Below are 15,246 nucleotides of genomic sequence, written 5' to 3'. Positions count from 1 at the left end.
ATAGTTAAATTGATTACCACTGAATGAAGACTAAGATGCTAGGTGAAACGTATAGATTTAAATAAATAATTTTTTTAAAAACTCTCATACTATTTTTATTGATGTAACGCCCGACTTTTTAACTCAAATTAAACATATATATACACACACACACACATATATATATATATATATAATATATATATATATATATATATGTATATATATATATATATATATATATATATATATATATCTTATATATAAAATTCTTCTGTAACGGCGTATGAATGGTTAATCCTTTTTAAACTAATCCTCGTGAAGATTGTTAAGGAAAGATTTTTGATTCATAGAAATATAGTTAGATTGTAGAAAAAAATAGAAAAAAAATACAAAAAACCGCTTATCATTGTTTGAGCTTGGAAATATTTAAGGCATGGATGACATTAAAAACAAATGAAGACTGTCATTTGCCAAACATTTTTATTCACTTATAGGCTAAGGCAATATTAAAATATAATAAATTCATGATTATAAATAAGTAATGTCTACATTATTATTGCCCAAAAGCAGCTGAGATGTGCCAAAAATTAAAATAATATAAGATATACAGTAAACATGCGTCTAACAGGTGATGCAGTCTGCGCATGCGTCTGTCAGTGATTGCATATCTAACTTAACCTATAATTCACTTTGACCGATTATTATTTTTTACTTTTAAATGCAGTCGTGTTTTGCCTTACTTTACTAAATCACAATAGAAGAGAAAAATGAATAATAATGTTTTTCAAAAAAGCAATTACTTTTCAAGTTACTGGCTACTGAAAATTTTAACGAAAATCATGTAATGAACAAAATTATGTCAATTAAAATCTTAATAAATCAGTGTTCTATAGAGTGTTCTAAGAACAATATTAAGCTAGATATGAAACTGGGGTTTTATAGTACTCAAAATAAACTTAAAAATGAGTATTTGTGCGTGTGAAATGAGTGAGCTATTATGCAGATAAAGGCCGCATACAAAGTTTTTTTCATTTAAATCAAATAGTTTTTTGAGTGCCATTTCCACCAAAATTAAAATAATCGTATTCCCTCTAGAATTAACTTGGTTTAAGAGATCTTGATGGATTCTAGAAAAGACCACGACTTTAGTACAAACGATTTCCAAAAAGCTCATGATTTCATGAAAAAAAATCTATTTAAAAAAAACAACCAATATCTCATCATTATATCTCTGAAAGAATAAAAGATACGTATAAAGGTATATAGATGATTATTCAAGGTCTTTTTCTGACTATTTATTGCTTTTTATTATTTTTCTGTTACACAAATATTGATAGAGTTATGATTGTTTAAAGTTTAAAGAGTGCGTGGCTGTCCAACCAGAGTGTCTTTCGAGCCATTTAACCCTTCGCCGTTTCAAAATAAGAGAAGTTACGGTAAAATGTTCGATAGAAAGTTGTAGCTTATTTAATTACCTTTAAAATAGTGTATTACAAGTTCTGATAAAATCAGAATTAAATAAGTTATAATCCAATGAATTCGGTGGGTGGTGACGGAGTGCAAATTGTTTTCACTTCTGAACTTAAGATAAAGATTAGCCTATTTCTGACACGCCTTTTTCCTCTCCATTTACTGCAATAATTTTGTTGATCGTAGGTTGAATAGAGCACATGTGAATAGGATTTGACAAATTAACTCACTTCAAATATAAACTTCAGTAATAATGTATATTGAATTCTTAGTGAGAAAAATGTAAGTTTGATATTAAAATTACTAAAAGCCAGTTAAAATTTGGTACGAAATTATAAAAATTATAGGCAACATTATTGAAGCAATTGTTTTGGGTAGAAAAATCCAATGTGATATCGTACTTTTACCGCCAGTACTATATATTAATTCTTTCTGAATTTGTTATACCTTTTAAAAGACTTCAATTTTCAACACGTGTCTCTTATGCTATGACCATAAATGAGAAAGGCAGACAATCATTTTTTGTGTGTTACATGTGGAAAATCAATGTTTTAGTCGTAAATAAACAAAAAATTATTTATTTATACATCCACATCTACAGGTATGACTAAAAAATTATATAACCCTTGGCATTAAAATAAATTGAGCTATTGAATATAAATTTGCAGTGTATAATTTTTAATAAACAATTTTATTGAACATAGTTTAATATTTGGGCCAGCAGTGGCGATATCGGTTAGAGCGTGGGCTAGCAGCAACTAGTCCCAGGTTCGCTGGTTTGATTCCCGCTACCGCCGCGCTGTTAAATAATAATAATAATAATTATTTGTTAAAGGGATAATTAAAGTGTTAACTGTGAGAATTGAGAATCACAATTTTATTTGAAGCAGTTTTACATTTAACATCACTCATATATTGGAGTAAATAGTAATTCGAAAAACAATTATTATTTTTAACTGACCGGTAAATATTAGTATAGGATATTTAAAAAACGTAGATGTGGGTACAGAACCACGTCTGTCGGGTCATCTAGTATATATATATATATATATATATATAATATATATACTAAATGACCCGACAAACGTTGTCCTGTACCCATGTCTACAATTCAAAAGTTCAATTTTTTTTTAATAACCTATACTAATATTTACCAATTAGTTAAAAATTATGTTTTTGATACTAGAGTATATACCGAAATGTATGTACATTCATATGGGTGATCTTAAATGCAGGGCCGGATTTAGAAATTTGGCGCCCCGGGGCACTGACAAAAATGCCGCCCCATCCCTGAAATTTTATGAACTTTCGAACTTCTTTTTAAAGCAATCGCGCTGCTTCAGCTGCGAGGGACAAAATATAGAAGCGCGAGAGCGCCGCGTCGCAATTTAACGGATAAACAATGTTACAGAACTTATATAAATATAAACAAAATTTATACTTATTATTATAATATCTTTAAAATATCTGATAATTTAATGTGCATATGTCTTATGATCACTTTGTTCGCCAAATGTTTCTTTCTTTATTGGATCATCGAAACCGCTAAACCTGCCCCCCACAAATTTAAGCAGTTATTTATTCTGTAATTTTTTTTACTGTTATTGGACGCTTTTTTCTCAAAAACTGAATTATCATTTTTGACATTTTGGCCCGTATCTTCAAAACAGTTGGACCTGCCTTGACCAATAACTAATTAGCATGTCTCATTATCAATAGAAATTGAATCATAAATCGGTTGATTCGTGTTCTCGAAATCGACTTGAATAATTAAAAAATATTAGATTTGTATTGATGGGGAGACGTGCGCTGATTAGCTTTTGGTACAGGCAGTTACGGAAAATGGTAATTGAGTTTCGATATTTCTCCTCTGAAATAGCTACGCAGCGCGAATGCTTTGCAAAAAGTTCATAATTTTCGAAAAATTTCAAAATACAAAAAAATGTGTTTTAGAAGCCTTTTTTTTCATTTTTCTATAAAATGTTAAAGCTCTTTATAAAATGTAATTTTCAGTACAGGATGTTTCAGTAATTTGTCTTAAGGCACAATGCCATGAGTCACTAGTTTAAATTTTTTTTTGACACTATAAGCACTTCCAAGTGCACAAATATGTCATTTTAAGAGGGCTCGAGAACTGAAGAACATAAATTTCCTAAACTTTCAGCTTGTTTACAGATCTTTATATTAGCCAAATTGCCAAATTTGATAACTTATTAACCAATTTGATAATGGCAAGGCAAAATAATAAATTTTAGTTATCGTTTATTTCAACCCAAATTTTGCATTGCAATCGTATTATGTTTTGTTAATTATATTTCTTGAAATAAAAAATGTTGTTAAAAAAATTTCTTATATTGTATAGAATTTTTTTCTCACTGTCCAAATTTTGCCGCCCCCCAAAATTTGCCGCCCTGGGCAGTAGCCCCGATTGCCCCTACGGTAAATCCAGCACTGCTTAAATGTACAACTGCTTTAAATAAAATGATGAGTCTCAGAACCCACACTTAACCCTTCAATTATACTGTGAAATTCGAATCAGCCACGTAAATCCATCAATATCTTGAATATATTGAAATATGTTCAATAAAATAGTATATTAGAAATATACACTACAATTTCTTGAACAAATTTATTTCCAATAGCTCAATTTATTTTAATGCCAAGCCAATGATTGTTTGTTTATTCACGACAAAAACATCGATTTGAAATTTTTGAAAATATTCCATTTTTTTTAATTTTCGAAATATTCTCAAATTTTTGTAAGAAATCATTTTTTTCAATTAAGTTTTTTTTGAAAATGATGAAAAATTTCGAAAATTTGTATGACCTGCCTTCGCCAAAATCTAATCAGCACATGCATACACACACACATACATCCATCTTTTCTAAGGTATGCCAAAGTGTTCAGAAGCCTTCAAAACGTAAAGATATGCACAAATTTTCATTTTTGATTTTTTGCGATTACTATAACTTACACTACAGAAAGTTAATAATAATTTTAAAATGTTGTTTTTTCCTTTCCAAAAAATAAAAGTTTTGTCAACACAAGTAGAAAGTTTTTTGAATCATTCAAATCGGATGCAGAGTTCTATCAAAAACTGCCATTTTTGCATATTTATCTCCGTATCTCCGTAACGGCTAGACATGCATTTGCCAAAAACAAATAATCACTTCTCCCCATCATTGAAAATAGTATGTTTGTTGAATTATTCAAATCGTATGCTCCGTTCTTTAAATCGTCAAAATATTCAGAAACCTTCGAAACGTAAAGATAATATACTAAAATTTTCATTTTAGATATTTGAACGGAACGTTTACAATAACTTACCCTACGGGAAGTTAAAAAATAAAATGAAATTGATACCCATATTACTTAAGGGTATAAAAAATAAATAGTTAATGATTCTCAGACCTCTACTGAATACGAATATAAAATTTGGTTAGAATCGGTAAATCCCTTTCGGAGGAGCACGGGAACAAACTTTGTGGCACACAAATTTTATATTATATATAAGATTATACCATACTTATTTATCTATGGATTATACCTACCCTGGTATTTATACCAATTTTCTACTATCTCATCATTTGTTCTGGATAATATTAAAAATATCGAAGTTTCAAACTTTTAGTCCTAAGAACAATAAAAGTAGCTGCATTCACAATGATCTGTACTTATTATTTATAACAATATAGTTAAATAATTAATTGTGCATAGAAATTGTGTAAATACATGGTGGAGCTAATTTTGTGTAGCAAGATTCTTCTGTCCTCATACATTGACTCCTTAAAAATTTTGAGATTTTTAAAAAAAGGTGAGATTTTGAAAATTTATCTTTTTGTTAAGTCATGCATATCTCTAAAACTGCTATATAAACCGACACTGGCATAAACTACCAAAACATTTTTTTCTGTAAAATGCACGAAAAGAATCGAAAAGGCTTGGAACATAAAAGAATTGGATATTATTGTATGGATGATAAATTTAAATTATAATTATTCCAAAATGTATAATTATTCAGTGGTGTATGGCATCGTGCTTTAAGGCAAATAACTATTACTTCCCGTACCTTTGGACTAAAATATTTGTAAAATAATAAATATTTTTACGTAGAATATTATAAATACTGTAGCTTTCATCATTCGTGTGTTATAGACAAAATATAAGAAAGAGCTTTAAATTTGACGACAACGTTTTATACATGTTTGCATGAAAAGTTAATAAACAGAACTTAACAAAGCAGAGTTATTAGAATAAAGGGCATTATATAATATGTATAAGAAATATATAAATTGCAAAATTTTTTTAAAATTTTAATTACAATCTGTCACACTCAGGACATTCAGTAATTGTTTTGACTTCAATTGCAATGTTAAAATTATTTATTTGAAGTTTATAAGTGAGTTATATATAGCTTTAGCTAGAATTAAAATTAAAATCCGAATTATTTTTGATATCGCAAAAAATGTTTTGAGAATTAAAAGAAAATACAATTTTGAAACAACAAAAAGAACTCTCAAAAAACAATCGTTTTTGAATCATTCAAATCGGATGCTTATATCTCTCAAAAACTGCCATTTTTGCATATTTAGCTTTTACCAAAAACTAATATCTTTACGAATTGAATGTTTCTTAGATCATTCAAATCGGATGCTCAGTTCTCTCAAATACTCGTTTTCTACTTTCTGCACTCTTTGCTTCATATCTCCGAAACGGCTGGACTGATCTTTGTCAGAAACTAATCAGCACGTCTCCCTATTAATAGGACTCGATTGCTTCTCGAATCATTTAAATCAGTTTATCGGTGTGCCCGAAAACGTGGACGAAAAATTATATCTACATATACGCACACACACACATACATACATCTTTTTTTTTCAGGGTATGCCAAAATGTTCAGAAACCTCTGAAACATAAAGATATGGAAAAAAAATTCTTTTTGATTTTTCTTATATCTTCTCATAACATAGGGGAAAGTGCCGAAACGCCGGACGGCACATAAAGCCGGATACTCTATTTAACACGTATTATTTAAGCGAGTATAAATCTTTCTATTTTTAAATACAAGAGAAAAGGGGCGCGGGAGGCACACAGGTGCAGAATTACGCGCTAAGACTCTCCTGTGACTCACACGGCCACGGCGTCACCCAAATATCAGAAGAAGTAATTCTAGTGTATTTATGCATTTTTATTTTAGTGGCATTCAAAAATAAAAGTAGTACTTACTAAATGGTAGAATATTATTATATCTTTTAAACAATTGTAGTAGGTACCACCAAATGTAATTGTCTGTCCCTTAGCACCGGACACTAAGTCGTTCCTTGGCGCCGGACAGTAAACATATTGATATTTTTTGTGAGAATTGACGTAATTTATTCTAATTATTTAATTTTGTTCGGTATGAGTGATAACGGTCACTACATACCCCAATTTTTTGTATTTTCTAGTCAAAGAATGAAAATCTTATGATGAATGCTCCAGCTGAGAGCATCGGTGTGGCCCAGTCGAAAGAGTGGATAATTAGTGTTTTTTGCAATATCTAAGAATATTCGTCAAACACAAATGTGCAGACATTCCAGAGTATGGAGATGGCTAGTGGCTACATATGTGTTCAAGGCTGGTTATTTTGAAATGTCCGGTCTAAGTGCCACTTTGTAAAATCATATCTTTTGTTACCAAAGTTTGATTGATAGTATTAATTATTGTTTAGCAAAGATTGCGCTTTTGTTAATTTAATTTGATTTCTAACTATGTTATCTAACATAAGTCATAATTTAATAAACATTTCGTAAAATATTTTTTAATTTATTTATAAACAACCTTAGGTGCCCGGCACTTGGAGACATCCCCCTACCCCACAAAAAGTTAACAAAGTAGACATCCTCGTGCATCATATATCATACACATTAATTTTCCTCCGATCTCAAAATAATGTAATTGTTGGCAGCCGCATAAGCTGAACATGAATATCAGATAATAGTAATCGGCAGTTATCATTTATTTAAACCAATGACGTATACGATTTAGCTACAAGGTTAGTTCACCCATATCATGATGCCTATTTAAATGTTTTCCTTGGTCTTGCTGTTATGCCTGAATAGTGTTAAGATAAGAACACCAACCCAAAGGCAGAGAAGAGGGAGTGTGATTTAAACGTTTGTCGGTCACGCAATTTCATGCGTCACAAGATGGCGCTTATGCCTTAGAGTGTGGGTAAATGGCATGTCTTTAATTATCGTAAAGGTCGACTGACAGTTACCCCGTAGTTGTATAAACTTTAACTTTATACATGGGGCCAAGTCAATAACCTATTTTATATCAAGTAGAAAACTTTACGCAAACATGAATTTGATAATTCCTAACTACAGCCATTATAAATGTCATTGCGTGTTGTTTGAAAACATTAACAACAAGGCTGGAACTATACACCGCCTCATTCCTTCTCTTTCTAAGGCATTTTCTTTCATTTTTATACTTTTACGATCACTTACATTGTGCGCAATATTTAATCTATCTTCTCTATAATATATCTTTTTTCTAAACATATTACAAACTACAATCACGTAAGTTCTCCAGAGACAGGTACTATAATCTTAACCCATTTGCATCATAAGCGCACATATGCGCGCATTTTGCCTGGACACTATCACCAGAGCGGGCATTTGTCAGTTATATTGTTTACAAAACAATTTATATGGACAGAGTATTCCACGTGTTCAAACAAAAATTAGCGGAAGAAATACTTGAAAAAAAATATACCTAAAATCAATACCCTACAAAAAAAAACAATTACACCATGTTTATCATTGCCAGAAAGATTTAGGAGTCAACATTTTCTAATCCTTTTTGAAACAAATTCATCAAAGAAAGCTCGTAAATGCTGTGTAGTTTGTTTATCATAAAAAAAAGAAAAGATACATTTTATCAATGTGATAATTGCCATGAGGCATTATGCATTGATCATTTCAAGCACTATTATGTTGTGCAAACTAATTAGATTTCATTCCTCTCATAATTATTAATCTATTATGAAGTAAAATTTCTTTATTTATGTAGTATTGCTTTTATTTTTAACATTTGAAAACATTTTTAATTAAATACAATAAAAAAATGTTTGGTGATAAGAACGAATTTTTCACTTTTCTGTGGGATGCAATTGGATTAAACTTACTGTCAGCCAGTTTAAATAAAATAGTTTTTGGCAAAGGCAGGCTCAGCCATTTTGAAGATACGGAGCTATATGTGCAAAAAATGGCAGTTTTTGAGAGAACTAAGCGTCCGATTTAAATGATTCAAAGAATTTTCTGCTTATCTTAACAAAATAATTGTTTTTGATCTTCAACGAGGAAAACAATAAATACGGTCAGCTTATATTGACCACCATCCAAGGTTTTCCGCCTTTCTGCACTATTTATCTTGCATTTATCCCCTTCGACAGAAGATCTTCAAAGACTTTGGATTCTGCAATCGACGGATGCAGACCGGTTATGGTTATATTCTTGGGTATGTCTTCTTTTGCGAGTAGATATAAAATTGATAATTACTGCCCCTTAATATTTCTTAGATTTCTATAATTTCTTGAAAATATTTTGTGCAAATATTTCTTGAGATAATGGTATTTGAAATTGATTATTGAAGGCTTACACAGGTATTTTAATGTCATCTAATTAAACTCAGCACTAATAATTGTTTAAAATTTATTAAAAATGAAAAACACTTTCCTATTTTTCTTAAAGAGCACCTACACTCTAATTGAGCCTACCCTCTTCTGATTACTAATTTCAATCTGAGATTTGGAAAGAAAAGTAGGCGAAAAGGCCTATCACCAATGTGATTTTGCGGAAGCGGAGCAAGCCCCTTATAATTGGACATTTCCCAAAAATTATCAGATATTAAGCTGATCACAAGTTACATTAAATCGGATTGACAAATTCTTATATTTTGTCTATGAGTAACAAAAGTTATAGTATTTATAATAAGCTATTTGAAAACATTCAATATTCCTCGAATATTTCATTTCGGTGCAGAAAGTTCCAGCAATTTATTTGTCCAATATCTAATTAGCACGTCTCCTTATCATTATGAATCAAATATGTTTTGAATCATTCAAATCGAATAATACATGTTTTCGAATTCGTCGACGAGAAATTTTATCCGCACATACATACACACTTTTGCACATGCGTTCATTTTTTCTAACAAGGTATGCTAAGGTAAGGTATGCCTAGATGTTTGAAAGGTCTTTTAAAACGTAAAGATATATAAAAAATATATTTTTGATTTTTTTGCGATTAAAATAACTCACCGTACAGGAAGTACGTTATAAAACATAGCTCCACTTTGTTGTGAAGGTTTGTGAGTTATTGAAGTTTTTTTTTATTAAAACTTACTTAGTTCAAATATATGTATTTTATTTAAACTGGCTGACAGTAAGTTTAATCCATTTGCATCCCACAGAAAAGTGAAAAATTCGTTCTTATCACCAATAATAATAAACACTTCTCCCAATCATTACTAATTGAATGATTTTCAGATCATTCAAATCGGATGCTCCGTTCTTTCAAAAACTCGATTTCTATTTTCTGCACTCTTGTACTAAAAGATTGACGCGGAAACCAAGAACCATAACGCCACTCAAGCTGGCTGATAACAACTACGCCACCATACCTGCAGATAAAGCGGAACTATCGGCGACAAACTTTAAAACATTCTCAAACTAAATGCCAATGTGCCAATCGCAGTCTTGAGGCGAGACATACATGAATTTATTCAAAAATTTTCTGAACAATTTAACGATAAGGACTTACGTAAAGACCCTGCCACAGTTAGCAAAATCAAAGCAATAATCGGAAAACTATCAAACAGAAAAGCACTTGGACCGGCAAGAAGTGCAAAAAACTAATTACCTGTGCATATCTCGGTGAATGTGCACATTTACCGATGAATGCGCACATTTACTGGCTCATTTGGCGAATGTGAGTTCAACTCACTTTATATTTATATTTACATTTACATTTATATTTATATTTATATTATTTATTTTCTTATATCATTAATATTCATTATTTATTATTTACTATTAACTATTAAGTATTTATGTATTAACAATTTATCTATTATCTATTAAATATTAACTATTCACTTATTACTATTTAACTATGAACTATTAACTATTTAATTAATAACTATTAACTATTTAAGCATTAACTATTAGCTATGTAACTATTCTTTCTTTAATTCACTATTTACTAGTGACTATTCACTGTTTACTATTAAGTATTTAGTTATCACTATTCACTATTTTTCTATTCAACTATTTACTATTAACTATTAACTATTTACTATTAAGTATTAAGTATTTAACTATTAACTAATAATTATTTTCTAACAATTATTTACCACAATTTTTGTCCACGTTTTCGGGCACACGGATTAACCGATTTGAATGGTTTAAAAACATTCGATCCCTATTGATAGGGAGAAGTCTTTTTATTTTTTATTTCATATATTGTTTGAACAGCATTCAGAACTCTTAATGTTCTATAAGCTGTTGGTTAAGACTTATGACTACCTATTTCATGAGAGGCAATCCATCGATTTACCATTCTCTTATGTGTGGGATATTTTTGATATTAGCTCTTTCGTCTAAAAGTTAACATGTGATTGGATGTTGCAGCTATGTCCACGAAGGACGATTTCCACTTGGAATTATATTGTGATCTATAACCCCAAGTGGAAATTTGACATCAAAGCTGCCTGATGTCGGGCTACGGCGGTAGCGGAAATCGATCCAGCGAACCTGGGACTAGTTGCTGCTAGCCCACGCTCTAACCGATATCGCCACCGCTGGCAATAGAGAGAAGTGGTGATTAGTTTTTGGCAAAGGCAGGTCAGGTTGTTTCGAAAATACAGAGTGCAGAAGTGGTGATTAGTTTTTGGCAGAGGCAAATCCAGCAGTTTTGGAGATACCTAGCTAAATATGCAAAAAATGGCAATTTTTGAGAGAACTAAGAATCCGATTCGAATGATTCAAAAAACTGTCTGCTTGTGTTGACGAAACGATTGCTTTTGGGAAAAATAACTTTTTATATTTTTCTTTATTTCCAAAAAAAAATTTTTTTTGAATATCGAAAATAAATCAATTTTTTTCTAGCTGAAGTTCTAAAGCTTACTAATATACTTTAAATAAATATTTTTAACTTTGCAATGCAGTTTATATAATTCTTATAAATATTAGACAATGTCCTTCATTTTAAATTGGATTAATTGAAGTTTGGAATATTTAGTTTTCTGAAAACATATATAAGTTAGAGTATTTATAATAATTTATTTGAAAACATTTAATGTTCTTCGAACGTATTTCATTACAGTACGGGAAGTTCCAGCAATTTTCCTCAAGGCACGATGCCATACACCACTTTTTATTTTACGTAGCAAACTAAACAATAAGTAAATTCCGCTACTTTTACAGATAATTTGATATGACAGGTCACACGCTAGTTGATTTTATTTTTATTAATATATTATTTGTTTATAAAATGAAAAGTTCTTGTAATTTGCTTCAACGCTCAATTTATCATATATATTAATAACATGTTAAAAATAAATAACATCAATTTTTCATGAATAATAATGTATATTTTTGTATTAGCACAAAAACATTTCAGTAATATACCGCTATAAACACTTTATAGTTTTTATTAATGATTAATATTGCCGGAGTTCATCATTCGCACTCTTGAACTTTCAAATCTCATATTAACTTCATATTTAGAATAGTCCAAAAGCGTATGTATTTAAATTTTTAACTAATTACCAATTTAATAATTATTCTAGAGTATAATACTTAGTACACGTGTATCGTAAATTTCGTATTTCACATACCAAATAATTATTATTCATAAACTAATTGTTTATGTCTATGACACATTACATAGAAAAAATTGTTTAGTCATCCAATAAGTTCAAATAATTTTGTAGCTTCTGTGATAATCCTAATTGTTTAATTCCCCACGGAAGTTTAAGATTTTTTGATAAATGATTCCTTATGACACACCTACCTAAATGTTTTAATTCTGGAGGAGTTTTCCCACATCTTGAATCGGGCAATAAATTAAGATCCTGAATGCATGGAAATCTATTGAAAAATGACTTTTGCATATCAAACAAAGTATACCATTGAAATGTTTTACGAAGCGGCACTGTATATACAGCTCTGATCATAATAGTAAAGCATTGCAAGCGTTTCATATTTTTACCATTTTCTTTGCAAATATCACTCATAAGATCTTCTATGACCATTGTGTTTTTATCACAGGGATTAGTATTGGCTCCAAGTTGCAACAGCAACAAAACTATTTCCGGGATCCCAATGCGTAATGCAATTCTTAGCGGAGACGATTTTGAACAACAATCTAGAGGTAGATCAACAAAAGGTACTGCTACTTTCTTGAAAAATGTTGCAGAAGAGTAAAATGTATATAAACGTTTGCCAACATTTGAATAATTAGCAAAATACATTAGTGTTTCCATACTTTCTTGCTTAGTTTCTTCATCACCTTGCCAACCAAAGAAGAACTGAGCAGCTTTCTTCCCAAAAAGTGCTCCTAGTATTAAACGTTCAAAAGTATTTTCGCATTGATAAATTTCATCCAATATCGATAAAACAACATTGGTATTTTTAATGTGCTTATTTTTGCACAATGCACTTGCAACATAAAGGATGTTATGATTTTTTCCCATGGGGCACACACCGAAGTTTTTATTTTTTGATTCTTTATGAAAACATACTAAATGATGAATCACCTAAAAAAAATATTATATCATTAACTTCTCGTAGGGTGAGTTATAGTAATGGGCCGTATGAAAATTTTTGCATATCTTCAAGTTTCAAAGGTTTCTGAACATTTTGGCATACCTCAGAGAGTGCAGAAAATAGGAATCAAGTTTTTGAGAGAATTAGTTTTTGGCAAAGGCAGGTCCTGCCATTTCAAATACAGATACAGAGCTAAATGTACAAAATATGGCAGTATTTGAGAGAACTAAGCATCTAATTTGAATGATTGTGTTGACTAAACAATCGCTTTTGAAAAAAATTTATTTCTTTTGTATATAGAAAATAATTCAGATTTTATTTTTAATTCTGGCTAAAGTTCTGAAGCTCACTTATATACTTTAGATAAATAATTTTGTAATTCAGTTTATATAATTTTTATAAATATTAGACAATGTTACAACGTACAGTATTAATCAACGGTCAGAATACAAACTACGCAGTTGTAGTAGATTGTATGCTTGAGATATCCATGACAAAGCCAGCAAGCGTTAATAAAATTCCTTGTCAAACCACGAATATCCAGTAACAATTAACAATAAGTAAACATTGAGTTGCACTATACAATGACATTGAACAAGTTGTAAAATAATGTTATCTAGGATCACATTGAGGTCGAGCTCTTATAAAGTCTTTGGTCAATCGTCATTTACTTTTCATAAAGTTCAGATCAATATGAGTCAGTCGTCAGTTTAGTTTCTATACAAAAATTTTAATTTGAAACTCGGCTTCTATTTCTGTGCTTTGTACAAGTTTTGATAAACTTAAAACAGATTTTTTATTACTGTTTTGTCTGCTACACAAAAGAATTTTTTTTCAAAGTTTGGAGTGCAAGCTTTGATAACTTTTATCAAACAAGGTATAAATTTTTAAGGCTCACATATGGCTAACACTTATATTTTTGCTAAACTTTTGTCATCTGTACTACTCATTATTGAATGGTCAAAAAAACATTTAACTGTGCTAATTTTTATTCTGGAAAGTTATTATAAATACAAACAGTGATTATACCAAAAACTTTCACACTAATATCTGAGTTTTTTTCAAAGGGTGGAGTTAGCCAGTGTAGCCATATTAGTGCACTGACCGACGAATATGTAAGAATTTATAAAATTTTCGATTACTTTTTTATGAGATTTTTTATTCCGTTCCTATCCACCATACAATAACAGCTACTAGCATGAAAATACCTTGTGGCATACTGTATCCATGTCTACATTGTCCGATTGAGCTGCAGCTTCGATAATAGTATCTAGATACTTTAAGAGGTTGTTTCTGCATTTAAATTTGAGCAAACTATCTCGATCCAATACAGCAAATACATCTTTAAAAAATATTTCTATCATTTCATCCATTTCATAGAAAAAATAGAATTTATTTCAAATTATTTATAACTAATAATAGATGTTTTTTGTTTAATATTATTTGATATGTCAAGATATTTATATATATTTGAGAAAACGTCGACAAAAGGTCCGAAAACGGTTCACACATACACAAAAAACACGCAAATTTGGTCTCATTCGATTCAGAATGGCTTAAAACGTCGAGAAAACATAAAACTAGTGGGACGCATGGCATCGTGCCTTAAGGCAAATTGCTGGTACTTCCCGTACCAATTTGAAAAAGATTAACATTTTTGAAAAAAATTTACTCTGAAAAAATTAGATTTTTGAGAAACTATATATTTTTGACAAAAATTTACTATTTTTTGAAAAAAAAAGACTTTTTGAAGAAAAATTTATTTTGAAATATTTTGGAAATTCAGAACTTTTTTTCAAAACAATCGTACTGCTTTAACTGCATAGAGACGAAATATCGAAGCGCGTAAGGGCCCCGCCGCCGTCTAACTTATAAGCATTGGTACGGAACCCATAGGAATGTAAACAAAATTTATACTTATTGTTAAAATCTCTATAAAATAATATAATTTAATGTGCATATGTCTAATGATTATTTT

The 15,246-nt window shown here is 30.1% G+C and overlaps 1 protein-coding gene across 1 annotated transcript; it reads right to left on the bottom strand.

Moving 5' to 3' along the window:
- Window positions 1-12,400: 12,400 nt before the first annotated feature.
- LOC113367291 lies at window positions 12,401-14,641 on the bottom strand. The gene is made up of 2 exons (XM_026608908.1): window positions 14,477-14,641; window positions 12,401-13,258 (listed from the first exon to the last, which is right to left on the bottom strand). Exons 1-2 carry the CDS (start codon window positions 14,639-14,641, stop codon window positions 12,401-12,403), a joined length of 1,023 nt encoding a protein of 340 aa, XP_026464693.1.
- Between the last annotated feature and the right edge of the window lie 605 nt (window positions 14,642-15,246).

This window comes from Ctenocephalides felis, unplaced genomic scaffold (assembly GCF_003426905.1).
Source record: "Ctenocephalides felis isolate EL2017-DRISC unplaced genomic scaffold, ASM342690v1 CF-g0.4_SCAFFOLD_01170, whole genome shotgun sequence".
Taxonomy (NCBI): Eukaryota; Metazoa; Arthropoda; class Insecta; order Siphonaptera; family Pulicidae; genus Ctenocephalides; species Ctenocephalides felis.
The sequence above is the reverse complement of the archived record's forward strand: the minus strand, read 5'-3'. Positions and strand labels throughout refer to the sequence as shown.